Genomic DNA, 24598 nt, shown 5'->3' on the forward strand with positions numbered 1-24598 from the left:
ATGGGTACGTTTACACATGATACTTTAAGTACATGTGGATGGTAATATCTCTCTACTTTTAATATAGTATTTTTAAATCAAAATATTTTAATTTAAGTAAAGATATAATAATTAATGATAACATACAAAATCAGCAAAAAGGCTAAATAGGTTTGACATTTAGAAAGGTGAAAAAAAATGTGTTAGTCTTTAAGATTTGTTAGTATATATCAAAAAACTACTACTCCCCATGGAGTGAAGTCGACATTTCAAAAGTGGAGATAAGTGTGTTATACATTAGATTTTTCATATTTACATACATTTATTACTTTTAGGCTTTTTACAAAAAAAACTTTAACCAATCAGATCAGCGGAAGCTGACTAAATGTATAAAGAAGCAGAGCTGGGTATTTAATGTTGAGAAAAAACATTGTCAAGATTCTCAATGATCTTTTTGCACTTGGATTTAAATAAGTTAATGTTCAGCGTTTTGTGAGAAGTCTGTTTAAACTCAGCAAATTAAAGTATTATTGGTCTGAAAACAAATGTTCCTCTCTAATCTGTTGAAGCAGAAAATTAGTTCAATATTTACTCACCTCAGACGTGTGTATTCACTGATAAATACAATAAGTTAAAATAGATCAGTATGAACAAAATGTGGAAACCAAAGAATAGGAAAAAATAAAAGAAAATAACTGATCTTTATGTGTTAGTCGGTGTCAACATCTCTCCAGTGGCTCTCTGCTATTTAATCACCTCAATAAAGCAGAAATACATAAAAAAAAACCCTAAAGAATTATTAATTAAAATGTCAAAACACACATTTACACGACAGATTTCATCTTAAAATAATTTATTGCAGACAAACACAGAAATCAGAGTCGAATCTGGTGAAATAAAATAAATTAATGTCACAGGTCAGAGGAGTTTTGCTGAGGCTGCAGCGCCACCTGCTGTCAGATAAAAAACCTCTCATCAGAATAAAAAAATACACACATCACAGACTGTACACGAACACACCAAAACTCAACACATTTGATTTCCCATTCTGTCACTTCAGGTTCAGTAACGCTTCAGATTTAAATCCTTTAATGCTCAAACAATCATATAAAAAGGAACAGACCGCTGGTTTTGCAATTTTTTGAACTTCTAATAATCTCTTGATCATGTTATAATTTTAAATTGATTTGGGTAAAAAAAAAAAATTAATAAATAATCAATTTTATAATCACTTGTTATTTCTTTTCTTCCTTATAAGAGCTAATTCAGCTCTGTCAATATTTAATCTATTTTAGATTTGTTTGTGAAAGTTATTTATTGTTTTCTCTCCTTGGTGACATCTGAGCTGTGCTGCCTGAAAAACTAATTCATATTTGGGTTCATCTGCCAATTATTTTCTTTATGACCCATTTGGCCTCTAAAATGTCAGTAAATATTCATCATAGAGCTCAAGATGACATTTTCAGACAGACTGTTTTGTCTGACTTTAGCCCAAAACAAAAATTCTTCAGTTATTTGTTTATAGATGTTAAAGAAACCAAAGAAACATTTACATTTGAGAAGCCTCGACCAAACGTTGATCAATGTTCTGACAATCATCACATTAATAAATCGACTAATTCTTTAGCTCCGGCGAGAGTGCTCACACAAGATTAACTGAAGTCGTTTTCTGCCTGAAAAACAGAAAATCTTAAAGGTCATGGTGTCGTTAAAAAGTGTTTGGTAATCATAAAACTGTCCAGCGGTTTGCAGCTTTAAGGTTCAGACATGCAAAGAGAGTGGTATGATCCTTTACAGGAAATTTTCCAGTCTACCTCAATACAATACTGACATGTTCATGTGTGCTGAAATCGTTGTTCCTGTCTCTACTGAGTGAGTTTTGTAACAAACTTTATAAGCAATTTTTACACAGAACAGGTTTGTGCATAAATGTCCCACAGTCTTACATTGGAGTCACATTAAAAAAAGAATCATTTCAGGGTGAACAGTGAGGACAGGAGGACCGAATGCAACCACCTGACATTTTGAACAAACATGTCGCATGTGAGTGTTGTATTAAAAATGTATATGTTGTTGTTAAAAAGGTTGGCGGAGGATTATTAACATATGACGGAACACAAACGTAAAACAAAACTAATATAAAACACATGAGCATCTGACTTACTGAGCAAAGAGAGGAGAAGAAACAGAATGGGATCTGAAAACGACTTCAGCACGCAAACATAAATATAGAAATCTATAAACAAACAGCAGTCAGAACTCTAATATGGAAAACTTCTAAACATTTAGATCTGTACAGTTCTGTGTCCAGTTCTCTGGACTGGACTTGAAGCAGAGGGAAAATGATGAAAGACACATCTACGAACACCTCTAAAGCTCAACCTGATTCTGGTCTTTGTGCTAAGCTTACCTGACTTCAGCTATGTACTCAACACAGACATCAGATTGATTGAAGTATTCCATTAAGCATTCACAGAAACTCACAGGAGCTGATAAAACACAAAGTCTCAGAGGCCTCATTTCACACTCGGACATGGCCTGTGTGTCAGGCCACCTGAAGTCATTCGAGAATGTATTGTGTCTTGAATTTAAGGCAAAGTTGACTTGTCTGGTGAATGTGGTGCTGTCCATGCTTACATTTAGCTCACATGAGTTAAAGTTACATTTTTTAAGCCACATTCATGTGTAAAATCTGCAAATTTCTTCTAATGTGACTTTACTGAAGATGCAAACTTGTATAAAAACTTGGCACTGGGCATGTTTGTGTAAATGCAGCCTGAGTGGATGAATCATAACCTGAAACAAACCTGTTACCTGTTAAACCAGAGGTCTGCTGAGTGCTAACAGCTGGTTTACCGCAGTCTCAGGTATGACTGTCTCTGATTGGTCGGTCCCAGCAGCTGTCAGAGATTCCCTCTGTCCCTCATGGCGTCCTGTATCTGTCTGTTGAGCTCAGCGATGATTCGGTCGTCGTGAGTGTAAACTCCAGTCCTCAGCAAAGTGTCTCTCTCCTCTAACAGACGGGCCAGGTGTTCGTCAGCGCTCTCGTTCACGCTGTGAGGGGGGGCGGGGCCACTGAGAGAGGGGGTGGGGTCTAACCTGTCCCCCTCCTGCTGCTTTAATCTGTGAGACAAAATATAAAAAGTTTGCTATATTATCTGAAACATATTCTTTAAAAACAGATTTTTTTTTTTTTTATTATTATTTTTTTCATAGACTTATTGATCAATTGACAAATCGATTCAGCTGTTAACAATATGGGAAAACTTGATCTGACATCATCAACATCATCATCACCTGTTGAGCTCGTTCCTGATGTCATCCAGCTCTTGTCTGTCCTGCTGGACCATCTCCTTCTGCTCTGTTGCTAGGTAACGTAGCCGCATGGCCTCAAGCTCCGCCTGCTGCTTCTTCAGACGCGTCATGGCGTTTTCCTGTTCCCGCTGCAAGCACACACATAAGTTCAAGATTTTACGATCAGACTGAGTAACAGTTTAGTGATCATTACAGATGTTCTTATTGTGTGACACTTCAAGATTTTAATTTGCTGCCTCGCAGTCACTTCAGGACCATCACAACGATTCCAAACTTGTTTGGATTCCACAGCTTGAACCTGACTCGAGTCTTGACGTGCTGCACTGGCCTGCATATCAAATCTGAACTGAGAATACTTAATAATAAACCTCTGACCCCGGTGCTGAAATGTGTGCATTTCGATGCCAAGAAGCTGTTTTTGCTCATTACACAGAGTGGAGGTTGGTGATAAATATGTCTGGTTTCACATTTTCATAAAACTTTCCTGAGAAAAATGCTGCAGGACTTGAAGAATTCACACGAAGACCAACACCAACACGATGAGAACAGAAAGAAAACTTCATAAAAATGTCTTAAAGTCGTATTTCTCTCAGCTGCTCCAGCCTCCAGCTCAGATCAGCCAGATTTTCTAAAATTACCCATAATACCAATCTGGCCTCTGTCTACTGGCTTACAGCTGGACGTTCATAAATCAAGGAAACAGTCTGTGGAGGGAAAACAAAAACACTAATCTTTAAATATAAATCAAACTGGATACAATTTAAAGGTTTACATCCAACAACCTGCTGGGAAAGTCTTAAAGTTAACATATGATCGAAGTCCAGTGACTTCTGTTGATGTTCTGAGGAAGACTTTGTGAATTCTTTGTATGGCTCATTTAGTTCATGTCTAGGTGCTTATAACTCCATCCAAGCGGGACAATAAACAGTACTGTGAAAATTGTACATCCTCTGAGTGTTAGAAAAGAGAGAGTCCACACCACAACTGTTACGACAATGATGTAATTGAGAAGTTTCAGAGTGATATGATGAATGATAGAAACACTGAAAGCCAATCACATATTTTTACCTAAGACATAACACCAAGCGGTCTGGGGCGCTTATGAGGTCTCAAGCTTGACAATGTCCCTAATGATGTTCCTTGACGATCAACAGATTAACTGATGTTGACTCATAGCAATGTGCGAATAACATTCAAAAGAGAACAACTCTTAACAGAGTATTGGATTCTCCTCTCATCTTTGAATAATTTTGGGAACCCATATCCTTGCTTTTGTTTTCCTGTGTAACATACAGCAGTAACAGGTCATCAATATTCAACTTCCTAAGCTGACACAAATGGTTCACGCATGCTTGGCATCATTACAGATGTAGTTCTTGGTGTGGACGGCTCTTATTCCTTTGGTGTAAAATACATGAGAAACCATACAAAAATGCCCATCACAGTATCCCACAACACCAGATGACATCATTAAATAACCTATTATTTGCAAGCAACAGTCCAAAACTTAAATATATTCAATTTCCCAAGAAAAGCAAATATTCAGGAACTTGAAGGCATCGAAAGGTGACCTGATTCAATGATTGCAGACACATTTTCTTTGAACTGATGAATCCACTAATCATTGAAGTATCAAATAAACACATTTTTATGTGAGCTAACATAACAGTTTCCCAAACTGACAGAACAATCTGCTGTGAAAGCCTACAGCTCCTGATAAAAGTGATTACAATATTTATTAAATGTTTTGTCAAGTACTGTAACTGATTAGGACTGCTAGTCTTAGATGTTGGTCTAGAAAGTGACATGCTAGATCGTTTACAGAAATACAGATTCATCACACTTGATGTCTTTGAACAGCAAAAATCCTCCCAAACCTTTTTTAGGTTAAAACACCTTCCGCAGATCATACACACTATGTGGGGGTGCTCTCTGATTATTCTTAACGATCCTCTGTGTTAGATGAACGCGCTGACTGAGTAACAGACATCAACAGCCTTCAGCTGCTTTGTTAACAGGACAGCAATGGAAAACATGCCAGCCAGCAGACGGCAGGCAGTGGGAAGGTGATTTGAAAAGCTGGGATCTGTCTGTGTGTCCTGGTGATACAGAGCAGAACGACCAGCCGGCTGATTCTGGATGGGAAAACTAACATTTTCACATTGCTGCCTGACTTACACACACTCACACTCACAGAAAGCTTCCATTTTCACACGCCTGATCACCTCACCTCCCAACAGAAAAACACACATTCACAGACACACATGAAAACACACACACAGTCTCTCATGAACACATCACTCACAATCTCTCTCACTCACACACACACACACACACACACACACACACACACACACACACACACACACACGGTGTGTTGACACAGGCTCAGCTCTCTGTGGACCATTAGCAGTCTGTATTACAGGCCGTTTTAAGGCTAATTACTAGAAAAACAAACACACTAAACATTTTCTCTGGTGCCCGCTGCCAAGGACAATCTGAGACCGAGTCCTGAAACAATTAGAGGACGAGGTGATACTGAGGCCTTGACGGGGGGGAGGAAGAAGGGGTGAAAGAGAAAAAGGTACTAAAACTCAGTACCCTGCGGCAAACATTTTACAATTACATCACAAATCTCCCAGCAGCTACAGCTGACACCGTCATGGTGAGCAGCAGAGAACGAAAATGTGCAAACTCAACAAGAGATTGTCATCTTTGGTGTAAAATAACAGTAAAAAAAGGATCAAATGTTGCATTTAAGGGTGGAAGAAAGTAGACCAAATGAAACTGACCCGAGAATAATAAGAGCTGATCCAACAGCACCTAACGGAGACAAGAAAACGCTGGTGACTTTCCATCCACCTTTCTAAATCTGAATGTTAACACCAAGATTTAGAAAAAAACGTGAAATATCCGATAACGTATTTACACTTGGGAACAGTGGAAACATTAGTGTACTGATAAAAAAGAATGCAAGGTGCAATGGAAAGAAACTTTGGACATACACAATAACGTACAGAATGTGACTTACATTTCTACCAAAGCTTTTGCTGGAGAGACATAAACACTGAATCGAACTTTCCTCATATTTACACACGAAGCAAACAACGTCATATTTCCACTGGGTTGTTTACATTGTTTTTCACATTTTTTTCCATGGACCCTTATATAATCAAGCCATCTTGTCGCTTCCTCTGTCATGGTTTAATGGCATCAAGTGGGCAGTTAGCGCCACCAACTGTTTATCAAGATAGGGGACGATAAAAAACATAATCGATCAATTGTGGTGGATTTTCATGATGAATATAATCTAGAATATCCTTGTGAATTACATAAATAAAAGCTGTCTAGCTTGTTGATGTACAGTCCTATATCGGTTTACTGATTTATTCATCAGATTTATTTATCAGGATAAATGATTTATTTATAAATCAGGAAACCGCTACCGATTCCTTCCTGAATGCAATGCAGGAGAGTTGTTTTCTCCTCAAATACGTAACAAAAATTAAAAAGTTCTAAAGAAATTAAGTAACATTCGACTGTCATAGTCAGCGTCTTCTCTGTTCTCTACAGTATAACTTTAAATGTACAGTGAGACTCCTGTTGAGCCTTTGAGTCAACTCAGCTTTGGAAACGCAGCAGACTGCTAGAAAAAAGTTCAGGGCCTTCAATATGGCTGCAGCCTGTTGTGCTTAGTATAAAATGGGTACTGCAGGGTTCACTGGGATAAACTTGCAGCACAGAATCATGTTATCATACTTATTACAATCCTTGGGTATTTCATCCATAGGTCATGGGTTATGGGTTAGTTGGTCTCAGTGTGACTGGAGCAGCCAAGTTAAGCCCACATGAACATGGGTCATGATGAAGCCGGCTGACAATCGTTCATTAGATAACGTCCTCATCACAGCTGCCCTGTAGAGCACACGAAAGAAGGTTCTGTGCTTGTTTAAATATTTTCAAAAGAACGGAGATAAAAAATGTAGGCAAAGCTGTTAACATACATGAGATCACAGGAGAAACATGATATCTGTATCATGCAGCTCAAGACAGAGGCAGCAGAACATGACGTCCACCAGATCAAACTGAACATATGATGGTAAACAAGACAAGCTGTGAGCTGCCGAGGGACTGAGAGCTCTGAGAGGAAGTCCAGGCGAGGTTTGAGGTTTGAGACAGTCAGGGGAAGGGGGGCCTGACCAGAGAATGACTTCTCCTCCCTGAGGTTCCCCTCCGTCTTTCCTACATTACGAGCCTCTACTTTCAGAGGTCAACAGTTGGAGCAGCAGTGGGAGGACGTCTCACACAAACACTTTCATCCCATCGCTCACATGTGGACACACTTTTCTCAGCTCAGATGTAGTTTTCTGCACAGCTCGCCACTTGTGGGAGTTCAGGGGGAGTTTTTTGGGGATGTGATGGATAAAACACAAAGAGGACGACTGGGACTCCCATTAGAGACAAATGAGTGTGTTTCTGCAACAGCTGAAACCACAGAGAAATATGGAGAAATATAAGATGTCTGCTTTCTGTAAAGAGCTGACAGACTGAAGCTGAGGTGGCTTCACACCTGAGAGGGTTCAAGGGCAGTTTAGCTCTGCTCTGATTTGGAGTCAAGCAAACATTTTAAAATAACTAAATAAAAAAGAAAGTTAAGGGACTGGTTAAATGACAAATGATCTTTGTGGCAGCCAGTTGTTTATTATTATTTGTGTCAAGTAATTAAAGGGATGCCTTCATATGTCCTATTTTGTCCAACCAAATATTCAAAACCCAAACATTTTCAGATAACAATGATTAAAAAAAAAAAAGAAAAAAAAAACAGAAACCAGAAAATGTTCAAAAGAACTTAAACTTGTTCACTTCAGAACTGAAAAAGCATCTCGGATGACAGTGCAAAAAGATCATGCATAGAGCTTTTGAATGACAATTAACTGTCTGAAAGATTTAGCTCAATACTACAAGCCTTTTTTTGTGAATGTTATCATTTGCTGTTTAATATTCTTGCCAATGCAGAGTTTAGGGAAACAAAGCCTTAAAGTCCGAGTAAAAGTAAAAAAAAAAACCATGCTACTGTATCCAGTGACCTCAATAATGGTGTAAGTAAACCGTCTCATCAATCCCTGCATGCAGCTCTGGGAAGATTAGATTTGCCCCACACAGGGTTAAACAACTCTGCAGCAGTATCATTTCTGCACTAATCGTATGGATGCAGTGTCTGGAAAGGTTAAGATCAGTATTTTCAGGCTGCTCTGTTGGGTTTTTGGAGCGATAAGCGAGAGATAAAGCACACAGGAGTAGAGTTTAAGAATGTGGTCTGTTTGTCTGTGATAGAGGCTGCTAGCCTGGTCGAAACACCTCTTAATATAAAGATTAAAGCCGCAGATGCCTCTGTTATATTCATTAAGTATTATTTGATTATAACTAGATATTGTTTGACATGTTTAGTGGCAATGCAACATCTGAGTTTCAAGTATTTTTGGTGTTAAATGCTGTCTAAACACAACCAGCCATTCAAGAATAGTTTAAAATTGAAAAATGCATCCTCCAATCAATGTTTTGCGTAAGAATACCTAAAGGTTTTCGCATTCTGAACACCATGTGAAACCATGACTATTTAAAAAGCTCTGCAAAACTGTTATATTCATGTTAAATGTGATATTCCATGAAATCCTGTATTTGCTCCAGAAAATGTATCGACCTCCCTGACCTCCCTGTCTGCAACATGCCCTTTATACTAGAGTTCCATAATATTCCAGGAATGACCAGTGGGAACCATCAGGGAGCCTCCACTGAGACCAGTAATACTGAACTTCTCTCAGACGACATGTTACATCCGCTGTTTGACAGACAGTTTCATACAAACAGACTCACAGCATCATGAGAGAGGACAGTTTTAGTCTGGACGGCCCCAGAGGGAACTGAACTTTGACAGCATGGGTGCTCTGCCTGACTGAAACCAAGATATGATGAAGGTGAAGTGGTGCACTGCAGACTCGCCCACTGATCAGCAAGGCCGGGAATTGAACCTACTGAAATCATACTGAGATGTTTCTGTTTCTGTGTCACCGAGTCTCGAAAACCATGATAAACCAGAAGCTGACACTGAATGCTTGTTCCGACTTGTTCACTTGCACTTCCATCTGATATTTCCTGATTTAGATCACAAAGTATTACTAATTCTAGATCCAAAGCCAGTGCTCTCTTTTCCCCTGTATTTAATTCTGTACAATACAACTTGTGTTTCCTCATTACCCAGAACTGCCTCACAAAACATCAAAACTCCTCAGCATTTTTATTCAAGTTTTTCTTTATTAAGATGTAACATTAATCGTTGTCACCGAGGGAGCAGGTTTTTGGCAGAGTCCGCCATGTTACTACAGTAGCCCAGAACAGACAAACACTGAGTCTGAAGAGGGGCTTTCGCATTTTTTGTGTCATTAATGCCCATAAGACAGCGAGAGACCGTTGGTCACAGACAACAAGTTATTAGGGAAATAATAATGGACATTTTTTTGCAATTCTTTTAACTTTTGCAGACTGATTTGACGAATTCGTTTTAATTTCATGGAGAAAACAAACAGAGGTTTGTTACACATTTTTGTCCCAGATGAGGCAGAAGAGATAAACACCATAAGGTGGAGTCAATCTCCTCCACCAACTGCATAATCAGCATCGGGACACCTCAATGTGTATAATATGACTGCTTATAAATCCTTTCTTAAAAGTTAGATGGTCACCTGCCAGCCAATCAGAAACAAGGATATTCTCTGATCAAGGTATAAGAGAACTTTGGCTTTTTCCATTAAAACGTGAACGTTATAAAAGATCGGTAAGACTTATATGCTGACTCATCGACTGATTAAAAAAGGTGCCAATGGATTGTTGCAACAAAATTCTGTGAACTGACCTAAAGGCTGAAAAACTCACTGAAAACAAAAGTTATCACGGAGGTCTGACCAGATGATCATGAACTATTATTTGTAACATTATCACTTTAATTAAAGGTGTCAGGCTGATTTGCAGCAATCCAGAAAGCCACAGAATGGCTGAATGGTGATTCAGGTCACGTCAGGGGTTTCTGGTAAACTGGACTCATGTACCAATGGCTGATGTTACTGTTGGGTCAGGATTTATACTGTGGATGTAAATATTTCACATTACTGTTGCTTTCTTCATGGTCTATAAAAATGACCAAGTTTAGTTGTCTTCCCAAACTGGCTTTTAAAATGCCAAATTTAGTTGCCTGACCTTCCACATGGGCTTTAAAAACACCAAATTTAGCTCCTCGCCTCAGAACTTTAATCTCTTTGTCCCAATATTTTTGCTTTGAAAAGACCAACTTAAGCTCCTTGTCCCAATATTTTGAATATAAAAAGACCGAAGCTAACTCTCTGATCTAATACCACAGTGCTGCCTGGATATTAATTCTCGCTCTGCCTCTCCAGCCGCCCGCACCTCCTGGGTTGAAAAGCACATTATTCCTTGGACAAGAATTTTTATGATCCGACTTGAGCTAAACAGCACGCCATGCGAGGCGCTGAGAGGAGAGAATAAATAGGCGAGGAGAGGCCGAGAAAAACCAAACAAGCGCCGGCTTTAAAAACCGCAGAGCGCCAAGACGGATAGTCATGTAAACACAGGCCTGATATTTTATAAAAAGCGAGAGTGTGACATCTGAATAGTTAGCGGCTGGCTAGCTTATTGCTCAACACAATCCCAGGGATGATTAATAGATGGGGGGGTGACACTCAGCGCCGAACCCCCTTAGAGCTGCATAAATCACACCGTGTTTTCTTTACAATGATGTGGCACTTAGAGAGGGGAGGACGAAGGGATGGGAGGGGTGAGAAGGAGAGAGAGAGAGAGAGAGAGAGAGAGAGAGGGTGAAAAAGAAAGGAAAAAGACAGGAAGAGAGGATGAGAAAAAACAAACAAAAATTACTTAAAGGCTAAAAAACAAAGACTACATGAAAGAGAAGGGGCAGAAAAAGGAAGAAAAGCAGGAACAAGGAAAAGGGAATTTTTAATGAAAGAGAGAGGTAAACACAGGGAAGAAAGAAAAGTTAGATGAAGGGAAAGCTATAAAAACCTGAAAGAAAGAAAGATGATGAGGAAAAAAAGTGGTTGAGTGCTGTAAATGTCAATCAAAAAAAAAGAAAGAAAAAGGGAGATAAGAGAAGTGACTGGAGGGGGAGATGGAGGAGGAATGTAAAAGAGAAAACAGAATGAGGGGAAGTTAATTATGCAGAAAGAAACGGGAGACAGAGAAAGAGAGAAAGAGGAAGAATGTCCGTCTAGTTTTCCAGCTGGTTAGTGTCAGTAACAGTTATTAGTTTGTCAGATAAGGTCTATGTGTGTGTGTCTGTTTACATTAGACTTAGGCTGACTAAAGCCCCACTTAGTGCTGTGCATGTGTGTGTGTGTGAGAGAGAGAGAGAGACTGCTGTTCAGAACTGATGGCTCTCACACATTTCATTGTCTACTTCATCTCAGCTAAATATTTGGCTCTGGTGTAAAAACACACCTCTCTTTCTCTCTCTTTCCTTTTCTCTTCTTTAACGCATGCACACACACACACACACACACACACACACACACACACACACACACACACACACACACACACAGTGTAAAGTGGGGTTTTAGTCACACACTCTTTAAGTCCCATATGTTGCCTGATATGCACCGATATGAAAACAAAAGCACACACAGAGGTTTTTCCATAGGTCCAGGTCAGTCCACTGTGTTTCACAGCAGGGACAGCCATGTGGTCTTGTGCTGCAAATGTTAACCATCAATTTCCTCATTTTCCTGACTTATTCATATAAAAGCTTTCCAATAGTGAATAGTTTTATCTGTATGTATGTGTATGTCAGTCGATATGAACAATGACAATTGTATTACTGAACTCTTCAGTGGAAATATTTTTTCTTCAACGGTTCCAGACATTTAAATTGAAAACAAAGCACTGTTTAGAAAGGAGCTGCGCGCATGGACAGTAACACAGACGTGCCATGGTACTTTCAAAATAAAGGCATATCTTAATGATGGCTGTAGATGGAATCTATGTTTTCACTTTGCATAGATGCTATTGGATCGTTGATCATTCGATCTGGATGGATGTATCATTACACCCCTACTCAGTATATATCTTTTTTTATAAAATCTATGTCCATTATATAAAGGGGAATTAAGTATGCTGCATTGCCTTAGACAAGCAGCATATATACAGTAATTAAACTCAACTTTAACATTAACTGTAACATTAAAAGACTTAATAGTCTGAAAGGGACTACTCATCACAACGACAACTTTGCTGCTAATATCACTGTACATGGGAACAATTTCAAGTGTGTATTTGATGCTTTTCCATAGCTAAAAGAAAAAAGTCTGCACATCCTCCGTTTCCTTTACACACATCAATCACATACAGTGAGTGTACTTGTGTACTGGTGTATTTGAAGACGCTTCCACAGCCACGGTGTGATGTCAGCTGACGGATGACGGCCGGGCTGAGCTCAGTTTCCTCTGCTCACTCTGTCTTTAAACAGAGCTGTTAAATGTCCTAACACTGTCAGCTCGTCTCCAGCAGCAGATTAAAAACCTGCAGCATCAAAACCGCCAGACGTCCCAACACAGAAAAACTACAATTATCTGCTGTGAAATATGACTGCTGTCAGGACACAGAGGCCTGAGCTCAGCTTTCCATAATGTTGTTAACTCAGGTGTAGAGTTTGTCTTAACATCTTGTCTTTTTATTTCATTTTGTTTGTTTTCTTGTCTTGAGGTGAAGTTGTCTCAACTTTTTTCATAATCAGATCATATTCACTAGTTCCAGCTTCTTTAATATGAGGATTTGCTGCTTTTCTTTGTTTCCTGTATTTTTGACAGAAGTCAACAATGACATTTTATCAATTAATTTGCTGATTGTTTTCCTGATTCATTAAAAAGTTATAGTAAGTTGCTTCAGCATTGGCTCTGATATTCTGATGCCTCGTTGAATGAGGTTCTTTGGATGACTGATCTGAAAAAATTTTGTTTAGTTTTATAAAACTACAATACTGCTTAACAGGATAACTATTGCATCCTTGGACCCATTTATTCTGGGTGAAGAAGAGGCAATTTTAGATTTAATTCTCTAAAAAAAGCTGATATTTTAAAAGCTGTAAAAACACAACCTCATAAAACACTAATTTTCAATCTCTGAATCTTCACCAATCATTTTCCACCGAAACAATAGTGAGATTATGTGCATGTCTCTCCTTCTAGGTGAACAGTACCTGTTTGAACCTGGCCAGCTCTTTTAAGGCGCGCCCCCACTGCTGCTTGTAGTGCAGCTTGGATTTGGTGGTGGACTCCAGCTTCCTCTCCAGTTCCACCTTAATAATCATACGACAGATACATCAGTCACACACATCTGAAAAGATCTGCACCTTTGGACTGACAAAGGGATTATGAGCTTGTAATCATATATTCACTGAGTTAGACTAAATGATTAGAACAATCAGCATTACCGTGTTGAAAACACAATCATCCACATTTTGGAGAAATAGATTTATAGCACACAAACTTATTTTTACTTGAGTAAGATTTTGAATAAGGCTGTATACTGTATACTCACTGCAATTATGTTAACTGTGATCACAAGTTAGGTGTCCGATGCAACAAGTACTAATTAAAAGGAGAACTTCGGTCGATTTAAACATGCAGCTTCATTGCTCAAGCTACCCTTGACTTGCCAGTACCGAAGACGCGAACAAATTTGGTCCAGCCATTACAGAGCTCCGTGAACGGAGATTTAGCATTGAACGCTAACAGCATGGGGTCAGAACTTCACGCTGTGTTTTAAGCATCTTAACATGCTCCACATCTCACACCAAAAGTTATGCAACATCAGCAGACACCTTAGCACACAGCACTGTAGCGTGTATGACTCAAAATGAATAAAAATGTAGTTAAAATAGTGTGTTTGTGCAAGCAGCTACTTACCTGTTTGTTGACATCCGTGTGTTCCGGTAGCTAGACCAAACTAGCATATCCATCGAGTGTGCACTTAACAGGCTTAACAGGCTATTGTAAGGCTCATGGCTCATGACAGGCTGTAACATGGACATGTACATTATGAACATAAACACGAAAATGCTGGAATACGTTTCCGTCTCCGCCAGTGAGGGAGTAAGTGCATGCTCGACGGATTGACTAGTTTGGTCTAGCTACCGGAACACACGGATGTCAACAAACAGGTAAGTAGCTCCTTGCACAAACACACTATTTTAACTACTTTTTTATTCAGTTTGAGTCATACACGCTACAGTGCTGTGTGCTAAGGTGTCTGCTGATGTTGCATAACTTCTGGTGTGAGATGTGGAGCATGTTAAGACGGTTAAAACACAGTGTGAAGTTCTGACCCTATGCTGTTAGCGTTCAATGCTACATCTCCGTTCACGGAGCTCTGTAATGGCTGGACCAAATTTGTTCGCGTCTTCGGTACTGGCAAGTCAAGGGTAGCTTGAGCAATGAAGCTGCATGTTTAAATCGACCGAAGTTCTCCTTTAAGTTCTTAGTAATGACATGTAAAACAAGTAGATTACCTTCTCTAGAGTCAGTAGGTTGATTTCTGACTGCAGCCTGAACTCAGGTCTGATGTTCTGTTGTTCTCTGTAGAGCTGGAACTCTTTCTCTAACTGCTTGTACCGAGATTCCCCATCCACAATCTGGACAACAGAAAATTTAAGACAAGAAAGTTAGAATTTGAATGTGAACTCGCATTTAACCAAACAGGAGTCCTCTCTGTACCTGCTGCAGCAGCCGGGCTCTCTCCTCTTCCATCAGTCGGACTTTGTCTCTCTCAAGTGCCACCCGGTGGTCACACTCCTGCTGCAGCCTCCTGCTGCTCTCCTGCAGCTCCCTCTGGGTCAGATCATGTTCTGTCTGCAGCTCCTTCTGGGTCAGATCGTGCTCCGCTCGCAGCTCTCTCTGTAGCCTTTGAGTCTGATTGCACATAAAACGTCACTTACACAAAGAATCACTGGATAACACACTTCAAGCACTTGTTGACTGGGCTGCAATTTGTACAGAAAAGTTGGTTATAGTTTGATAAAATTGTCCCGATTTAAACATTTATGGGAGTGCATATTCAATACACACATTTAAGTTTCAGAAATCCAATATGGGACATTTAGATTTTTCAGACCTTATTTAATAACCGTCTTTTAAATATTTAGAGATGACTAACAGCTTGATCCAGAAAATAATCAGATGCAGCCCTTCATTTCATAGATAGAAAATAGTCTTTGTTGTCCCAGGGGAAAATTCCTTATATTTTTGGGGTCAAAATTAACATCAATCCCTTAGCTTTAGCATCAAACATTACATTAACAAGACTTGTAGTGGTTATAAATGTTCAACTACTACAGACGTCACAACTGGGATTTTCACTCTGGCTTTAACAAGTGTTGAGGTCCCACTGGACTGTAACATTTAACGGACACTCTGTCCAATGATCTGTATGAAACACATTCATTAATAAACACTGTGTATCATGTCAGTGTCAGAGGTGAGTCTGACCTCCAGCTCGGCCTCAGCCAGCTGTTTCTCTCTTTTCTCCAGAGCAGACAAAGTCTTCTGGAGCTGCTCCTCCAACACATTATACTCCACCTCCTAAAAGCAAGATTTAGGGATAAAAGAAAAACATTAACAATCATTATTTAATAGCTTTTCCACTCATTGCATTCAGACTCAAGTGTCCCATGAATCTGTATGAATATTACACTTTGCACTGTACAGTATATCATGTAATAAGTAATCATTGTGTGTGTCTGCGCAATAAGCTGTAGACTCCACCTTCTTCTTGACAAGAGCTTCTCTCTCTCGATCTCTCTTCTTCCACTCCTCTGCAAGAGCCTGCATGTGGCTCAGCTCCTTCTTCCTCAACTGAAGCAAACAGGGTATTTTAATACTGGCATTTGTGTTCATATCTAATCGAGCAGAACATGAAACAGTCAACATGAGGGGTGCAGATGTAGTCAAACACCGGTCTATATGAAGTCAAATTAAACTTCAGTTAATAATCTTATAGGAGCAATGTGTGAAAGTTTCTGCTTTCCAAAATGGAAAATACATTTTGTATAAATGTTGCAAGATTATAGTTAACATAAAAAATGACTGGCGTTTATGAAATATATCAATTAAATACCCATTATATCTGAAATGCATTTTGTATAAATTGTGCCTTTTTTAGCAGTTTAAAAAAATCTATTGGCATGTCTAACTGTTCGTAAAGTTTTTAAAAAGGTTACACCAATGTATATTTGTAATATTACATGTACACCCTAAACTGCGTGACTTAATCATTATCATTAATCATATATATTTTTTGTATACAGTCTGATTATTCACTTCATTTTTCACAGTCCTATCTTTTACCTGATCATCAAACAGATCCTCCTGCTCCTCCTTCCACATCTCCAGCTCCAGAGCCGTGCGGTACTCCAAGGTCTCTCTGGGGGCCGTTGGAGCCGTGGGACCCAGTGGGGTGGGGTTCAGGCTGGGAGCAGCAGGTCTGTGTGCTGCAGGGTGGGAGGGCGGCTGTGCAGGGACGACAGGTTCGTTCTAATGGTGGGTGACAATAAAAACAGGGAAAACATTAACAGTAATTTTTATATAGAAGTCTGTACAATCAGTGGCCACTTTATGAAGTACACTTGTAGAATCTAATACTGACAAACACAACAACTCTGCAATTTATGTTTAATACTGCATTTCACTGAGGGATGTTTCTAATCGCAAATTACAGAGAATGTGATATTTTGATGGAAAACAGGAAAACAATAAATCCAAAAATAAGTCTATTCAATATTCATGTGCAGAGTTGAAGAGTTATTTTAGTACTGTGTCAGCACAAACACAATGTAAATACCAACCATTTTACTTTCTTCAAAAAGAAGTTTGTCTCTTTGAAAATACTCAAGATGGATGACATAAAATAACAAGCTTTTAAATAAACACAAACATTATTAAATATATTCATCAAAATACACCAGCATGCATTAGCACACGTGCCCTCCTCATAAAGAACCCAAAACATTTTATTTAAAGCTATTTATCACAATGAAACACCCAGCTCTCTCACCTGTGAAGAGTCAGAGACAATGACTTCTCTAGCTTTAACCAATCCCAGGTCCTCCAGTGTAGCCACATAGCTCAACTCTGCCACCTTTTCGCTGGGACTGCCGGATGGAAACACAGTTGTTGAACGGATTTTAACAAGCACCATGTGATCAGTCTGCCAGTCAGTGACGTTTCCTACCGGTGTGTTCTGACCACAGAGATCCGGTCCTGGTGAGTCTGTCTCCAGCTCTGCTCCCCTGTTGATGCCACTAATCTGCTTCTCTCGGTGCTTAGCAGATGAGACAGCTGGATGGAGGCTCGTCCTATCAGCTGGTCTCTGCTGGTGGAGTCTCTGTGCCAAATCTCCACCACCAGAGGAACTCTATGACAGACAGATAAACAAAATGACTTCAAACACAGAATTAAACCGCAGGGACAAAAACCTGCACATGGACTGAATATTCAGAGACAAAAACAGTTCAACACAATGTCCTGTTGCACCATCTGTTGGATGAAAGTGAGTTTGCAGAAAATAAAGAGGATTTTATCATGAAAGCATCACAAAGCTGTTTAAAAGGATTAAAACATAGCTTTAACGTCCACCCTTATAGAAAACTGTCTTTGGCCCATCATTTGAAGGTGACATTGGGATGACATTGATTTTAATCAGAAGAGAAAGATCTGCATTGACAGATTTTTCTGTGCTTGTGTGTTCCTACCTGGAGAAGGTGTCCTGTAGTTGTTGTGGCAGAGCAGCAAAGTCGAAGGCGCAGTAAGACTGAGGCAGCGACACCTCCATGTTCCTCTGCAGCTCCACTGGAGGGTTGGTCATGATGGGAGCTGGACTGCCAAAGAACTGATACGCATACCTGAAGTACAACAAACAAACAACCATCAATGAATTATATAATTGGTGTGAATTCTGGCAGCAGCAGAATAGAGAGGAGTTCCAAAATATTATGAAAACCGTGTCTTCAACTTGGCTCCCTTTTCCACAATGTTCACTCCACCTACATCATTTAAACATGAGCTTGTGGGAAAATTCATGCTGGTCCCACACATGTGCCTCTTGAAGCAATCGGACCAATGCTTTTGGCTCGTTGTGCTTCGCAGTCACAGAATTGCCAACAAACTGAAGCATTGGCCCCCATTTCAATGATGAATTAAATTGAAAAACCCCTAAAAATCCAATTAAAAGAGATGTCTGATTCAACCAGTGCACAAAGACATTTCAGCATCAATTTTGAGTCAATTTGTCACATGACCTGAAAGCTATTGAAGAAAAAATATTCAGATTTTTCATAATAAATGATAACAAATGTGACAAATGTTGACTAAATTATTTCTAGGCATCATTTTCTTTTACTATAACACATTCAGTTACTGCTTGTAGTTGTACTCAGACTAAACACAAATGAAGTTGCTCACCTAAGTGTAGCAGCAATGGGGTGTGTCAGCCTGAGGCCTCCCAGGCTACGAAGGTCCAGAGAGAAGCAATAGTGATGGGCAGAGGAGGGGATTGACACTTTGGGAGCCGAGACACTGACAGATGACGCTCCACCCTCTGCTGTAGCTTCAGTTAGACCCGGCTGCTGCAGAGGAACCTCCAAATCTGCAGCTAGATATACAAAAAAAAAAATGTCAGTGTTGCTCCTCTGTCGTCTGAATTCTGACCTCTTGTTTCAAAATTACTTCTTGCATTTTCAGCCTCACCTGCCAGTCCTGCTTGCTCTGTACCATGTTGAAGCTCCTCCAGCAAACTCTCTGCTTCGCTCTCTGTATGAGAGGAGGGAGGAAGAAGAGGAGGCCCAGGAGGAGAGGAGTCAGGAGGTTTTCGGACTGGAGAGGAGCTTCGAGGTCTCTGTTCAACCGGAGGAATAGAGGGAGGGTCAGGAAGAGGAGGGTAGAATTGTGTCTGAGCTCCATATCCTTCTTTAGTACCTAAAGACTGCAAAAAGGACAGAAGAAAATAATAAAAATGTTAAGCTTTACTTGAGGCCTCGTCATGACAAAGAGCAAAATAAATGGGAAACACAAAAGTAAACTACCACACAAATTAACTCTCAACACTTTAAATACATGTTCTGAGTAAAAAGTTAACATCATAGTGTATGACCTCCTCTTTCCTCAGGGTAACAGCCACTCCTACAGTCGGCTGTAGGTCGGCGGGCAGAGCCGGCAGCGTCTGTTTGATGCGTTTAGGAGGTTGCAGTACAAACGCTCCCTCCACTGTTGCTGCCTTGTTCTCCAGATCCATAGAAACAGCTGGCAGAGCTGCGAGAGAAACGTCTGTGCTGCCCAGAGAGTGATTCCCACAACACAGGTGGATCTGTAAAGGCCACACAAGAAAGTATGATGAGACATGGACATGCAGCAACAGATAACAGCATAAGTTGTTCATCACTTTCACCTGTAAACTTGGTGACTGAGACAGGAAGGTCTGGAGGATCTGTTTGCTGCTGCGGATACGCACAGAGGCGCGCTCTGGCTCGAAGTCGGGGCTCAGCAGATTGTGGAAAGGTTCGCTGGTGATGTCGTTACCCAGTAAAGAGTAGTAGAAGAAGAACTCTGATCCCTCAGCTGACAGTTTCATAGTGCTGGGGATCAACTGTGGGGAAAAATAAAAGAAAATCGCACATTTGGTTGATATGTTGGTTCTAACAGTTAACTTAATTAGTATTCTGACTCAAGATGTGAAGGTGTTGTCTCAACTCATCCAGCAAACACAGGAAGTGCTGACAAATGTGCTTTATGCAACCAGTTTAACGTTTATATCACTATTTCTTAAGGGTTAATTAAAGTTAAATAATGAAAACTGTGGACAGAAGTTGTACTTTTCTCAGCTGCATTTACAACGCAACGACTGCATGATCAATTAAAAATGATAAAATGGCAATCACAATTCCCAGGTAATTCTTTGTTTATTTTGATTAAATTTTAATTTATGTTTTTCAGTTGTCTGATCAAAAGTGAGAAGATTCCATATCATTACATTTACAAGAAGAGTAGATTATCATATAGATTCCCATAGAAAATGTTTAAATTAACAGTTTAGCCTGTTAAATAAACCAATGAACAAGAATAAAATGTATTACTTTTTAAACAGATCACATTATAAAATGATGGCCTCTCTATTGAACACTGCACACTCTATTCTCTATCTCTATTCCAATTCTATCTGCCATGAAAAAGAACATGCTGGTGTGACAGGAGAAATTGGTTTAATCTGGTAGCAACGAAAGAGTCTGTGTCTTTAGTGTCTTCTTATGACACTCTAGGGTACAGGTGGTCCATATTGAGGCAGTTGAGAGTTTAGGCAATAATGTTGTAACAGCAGGTACCACCTAAATGTTCTTCCACTGTCACACTATAATTAATCTGTGAATCTCAAAACATCTAAGAACTAGTTTTATCTTTTTTATTCTTTGTTAATCTTCAGTTAGTGTTTGTTTTTACCTATAAAAACAGCCCTAAACAACACGCCTGATGTTGTCGGCTGAGTTTATTTTATGTGTAAAAAGTCCCAGTGAGAACAAGTGAGCGATTTACCGGTCAAGAATAGATTGTTTCTCTATCGTCTAATTTCCGTATGTGGCAAATATCATGAAGCCCTGAAGAAACCCTGAAGAAACAGTAATAGCCCAGGTTGTAAGTTAGAGGCCGAGCACTGTACTCACCTGTTCTAGTTTGGTAGCAAAGGCCACAGTGACAGACAGGACGAACATGTCACAGCAGTGATCTGCAGGTCCGACTTGATGGTAACCCTTTTCTGAGATCAGTACGGCCTCCAGGTTGTCTGGGAGCAGGTCGGTTACTGCAGGAGAACCTTAAACAGAAGAGCACCAGGAACAAGAGCGCAGTGACAGTTAATATTTCAAATGTAAAATGTCACACTCTTTGACTTAATGATTACAATTATTACACAACCACATTTAAGGAATCCTTATCAAAACTGATTTAAATGAGTATTACGTTGAAGTAATTAATATCGACTGATTTATCATCAGTTTTTAAGCTCTCAAACAGTGATATCAAAATCCTCTTAAGACTGTCAGAGTTACTCATCAGAGTGTGCACAACAACTAGAGCTGAACTTGAAGTGAACCTGTGTCTATATTGGAAAAACTGATGAGCATCATGATGTTTAATCATGTGGGTAACAGCTGTAGCAGTGCAGACCGGCAAGGAGTGAAAAAGTCTGACATGTCAGGTATTTTTGAGGGTTTTAACTCTATAAGAGGGCACAGACAGCAGAGTATACACTAACAATTAACATTAACAAAACTTATCAACTTAATGGATTAATAGATCAGACACTTTAGCATGAAAGCATCAATTCTTCATACAGATAAACTTTAAGATTTAGGATTCTTTTTAATGATTTTCACCAAGAAAAAAAAGGGTGAGTGTTCTATATGTGATTCAATACAATATGGATTGCAATTATGCTGGACACGATAATCTTGAGAAGACATTTTCATATTGTCCCCATGCCTAGACACATTACTGCTGAACATAACTGACTTTCCCAGATCACACCGATTCACAATCATACAACCTCTGAACAGCTGAGGCTCAGTGCCTTGCTCAAAGGCTGCTCGTTTATGCTTGTTCTTGTCCCTGGACATCCTAGTTTGAACCTTCTGCTCTACATTATAAAACTGCTGCCATGTATCAGAGACATGAGGAGCAATTTCATAAAATTATATCAACCTATTATTTTGCATGCACAAGTAACATACAAGAAACAAAGCGCAGAGCAAGGAGTATGGATGAACCAGCTTACCTTGTCGTGGTGGGGCCTTCCTGGCTTTGAACCTATCAGGAGAGGGTTCAGAGGGCCTGGAGTCATTCTCCAGCCCCGTGCTGAGGAGGAGGGCTGGTCTCTGTTTGGTGTATTTACTGCTCAGCAGCGGATACCAGCGAGGCTCCTGAAAACAAATATCATCTTTACATCACTCACACAGGGCAAAAATTATGCTTTCACTGGTCGCAGAGATCAAAAGCTTGACTTCAGTAATTATAATGCTAATCTCAATGAATGCAACCTGACACCCAGTCAGACAAAAAATAAGTTAACAGCAGTAGCATGGTGGCAGATTGCACTGATTACTTAGAGAAGAGGTTCACCTGTTTGACTTCTTGTACAGATCGAAGGTCCAGGACGATATAGCCAACATTCTCTTTCCTCTTACTCACAGAGTCAACAGCAAAACACTGAAGCTTGATGGGAGTTCTCTGCAGTCTGGGAGGACAGAGTCAACAATATTATACGGTTAAGTGACATTTTAAGAGATGGAGAGACAAGGACAAGGTGCCATCAAATATAAATACAGTAGATTCCTTGTGGGATTCTGAACATCTGAACTGCATTAGCTGATAATCGATGAGTAGACTAGTGAATTAATAGAGAATAAATACATCAGATTAACTGATTATGTAAATGATTGCCATTCCAGCCCTACGATCAGTCATTACCCAAATTTAATGGGAAATCTGGTGCAGTTGACCTTCTATGGGTTTCAATTCAATAAATTCAAAGAGTTATCTGACAAATAAAATACAAATTTATCGACAAATAAACAACACAGTTGCACTGTCACAAATGTCATTGAAATTCTCATTCCAATGTTGTTATTGTCAAAATTCATATAGGGATGGCTACATGTAAGAGCTGCAGACCTGTGCTGGTGTAGCGTCCTGCGGTCGAGCTCCCAGGCCAGCTCGGTGTTGAACTGTGGCTGATCTCTGTGCTGTACTGGGTCTGTGGCCAGCTGCTCACCGTCAAAGCTTGCCTGGACCACCAGACTGAGCTGGGGACTCTTGGGGAAGTGACGACCTGAAGAAAGGAAGGCCAGGTTAAAAAACATGTGAACACATTTTTTACTGACAGGCTCAAAGCTGGTAAATGACCACCAGTCATGAGTCATACAGAAAGGTTTCGGAGTTGTGTGTTAGATTTGTTTTGTCTAGTAGCCACAGAATCATCTGTATCGAGTCCTACGAATTGCATTCAATGAGTAAGCAATGTGTATGTGATAAATCTTAAAGTGGTCAACCAACTTTCAATTTGTGAAAGCCAAACTGAAAAAGTATATTTGAAGTAAATGTCTACTAGACCTGACCATTTGAGTGCCACTATTCGCAAAGTTTTTGTTGTTTCTCTATGAGCCTGTTTAAAAAATTATTTCCCAACTGAGAATGACATTAATACTGACACAACTAAATATCACTCAGATGTGACAGCTGAACACCATTAGATCATATCAGGGTATCATAACACTGTCTTTAAGATGAGAAAAGCAACACATTTTATTACAATATCCGAGAAATTCAGACTGTGTCATCTAACAATACTGGTGTACACAATATTGCTCAGATCTAAATGTCAACCAAGAACCAAATGAATCAGCAGAGCTAAAATGTCATTAAAATGAAACAAGTGCACATAGTTTGCTAAACTCAGAGTTTGCAGACACAAGAAGCTTAATAAATACAGAACACATGTTGTGAAGTGGCTTCATTATCAAATGAAAGAAACTGTTCCATTGCCAGATCTTGCTTGCACTAAGTCAAGCTATAGCACCTTCCAAAAGCTTAATGTGCTCTTCAAGTACGTGTTCTTTGTGACAGAAATAGATAAAGACTTCAGCTCTGGACGTCTTCCTGTAACAGACAACAGTTAATTCCACTTCAGGGTGGATTTAACTGTCCGACCTAGCATGACCAGCAGCAACAGGTTGCTTATTAGACAACTGTGTTAATACGTTACAAATGACACCCAGCCATTCGTGTCATATTGGTAACGCAATAGTATAGTTTACTTCAGAAGCTAACGGTGTGCTGTTAAACAGGTAATAATCCGCCTGCTTTAACTGCTCAACTTACCTTCAAGGATGGACACAACGATGAGAAGTTGGTCCGTTTTCGAAGCCATGATGACATCTGCCTGGAAATTTCTCAACTATTTATTTTCTTAATAGAAAAGTCCTTTTACCACTTTTACTCAACGCATAACTCAGTTGTAAGAATACAAATGAAATGTAAACACACAGCCGAGATTTTGTTTAACGTTGCTGTCCGTTACAGCAGCTTTGTTGTCAAGCTTTGGCGCCACCCATTTTGTTTTAAAAGCGGAAGTGATGACGGAGACTCTAAATACTCAGCGCCCTCTGCCGGTGGGAGGTGGAACA

The 24598-nt window shown here is 39.7% G+C and overlaps 1 protein-coding gene across 1 annotated transcript; it reads right to left on the reverse strand.

The window, feature by feature from the left end:
- Window positions 1-815: 815 nt before the first annotated feature.
- cep120 (centrosomal protein 120) lies at window positions 816-24544 on the reverse strand. The gene is made up of 20 exons (XM_030418349.1): window positions 24294-24544; window positions 23088-23244; window positions 22536-22650; window positions 22192-22336; window positions 21083-21231; window positions 19816-20013; window positions 19522-19734; window positions 19119-19353; window positions 18834-19023; window positions 18125-18274; window positions 17605-17787; window positions 17428-17524; window positions 16722-16907; window positions 16140-16229; window positions 15864-15956; window positions 15093-15287; window positions 14888-15010; window positions 13577-13675; window positions 3277-3422; window positions 816-3102 (listed from the first exon to the last, which is right to left on the reverse strand). Exons 1-20 carry the CDS (start codon window positions 24340-24342, stop codon window positions 2883-2885), a joined length of 3033 nt encoding a protein of 1010 aa, XP_030274209.1. The 5' UTR covers window positions 24343-24544; the 3' UTR covers window positions 816-2882.
- Between the last annotated feature and the right edge of the window lie 54 nt (window positions 24545-24598).

The sequence above is a fragment of the Sparus aurata genome, chromosome 5, assembly GCF_900880675.1.
Source record: "Sparus aurata chromosome 5, fSpaAur1.1, whole genome shotgun sequence".
Classification (NCBI taxonomy): domain Eukaryota; kingdom Metazoa; phylum Chordata; class Actinopteri; order Spariformes; family Sparidae; genus Sparus; species Sparus aurata.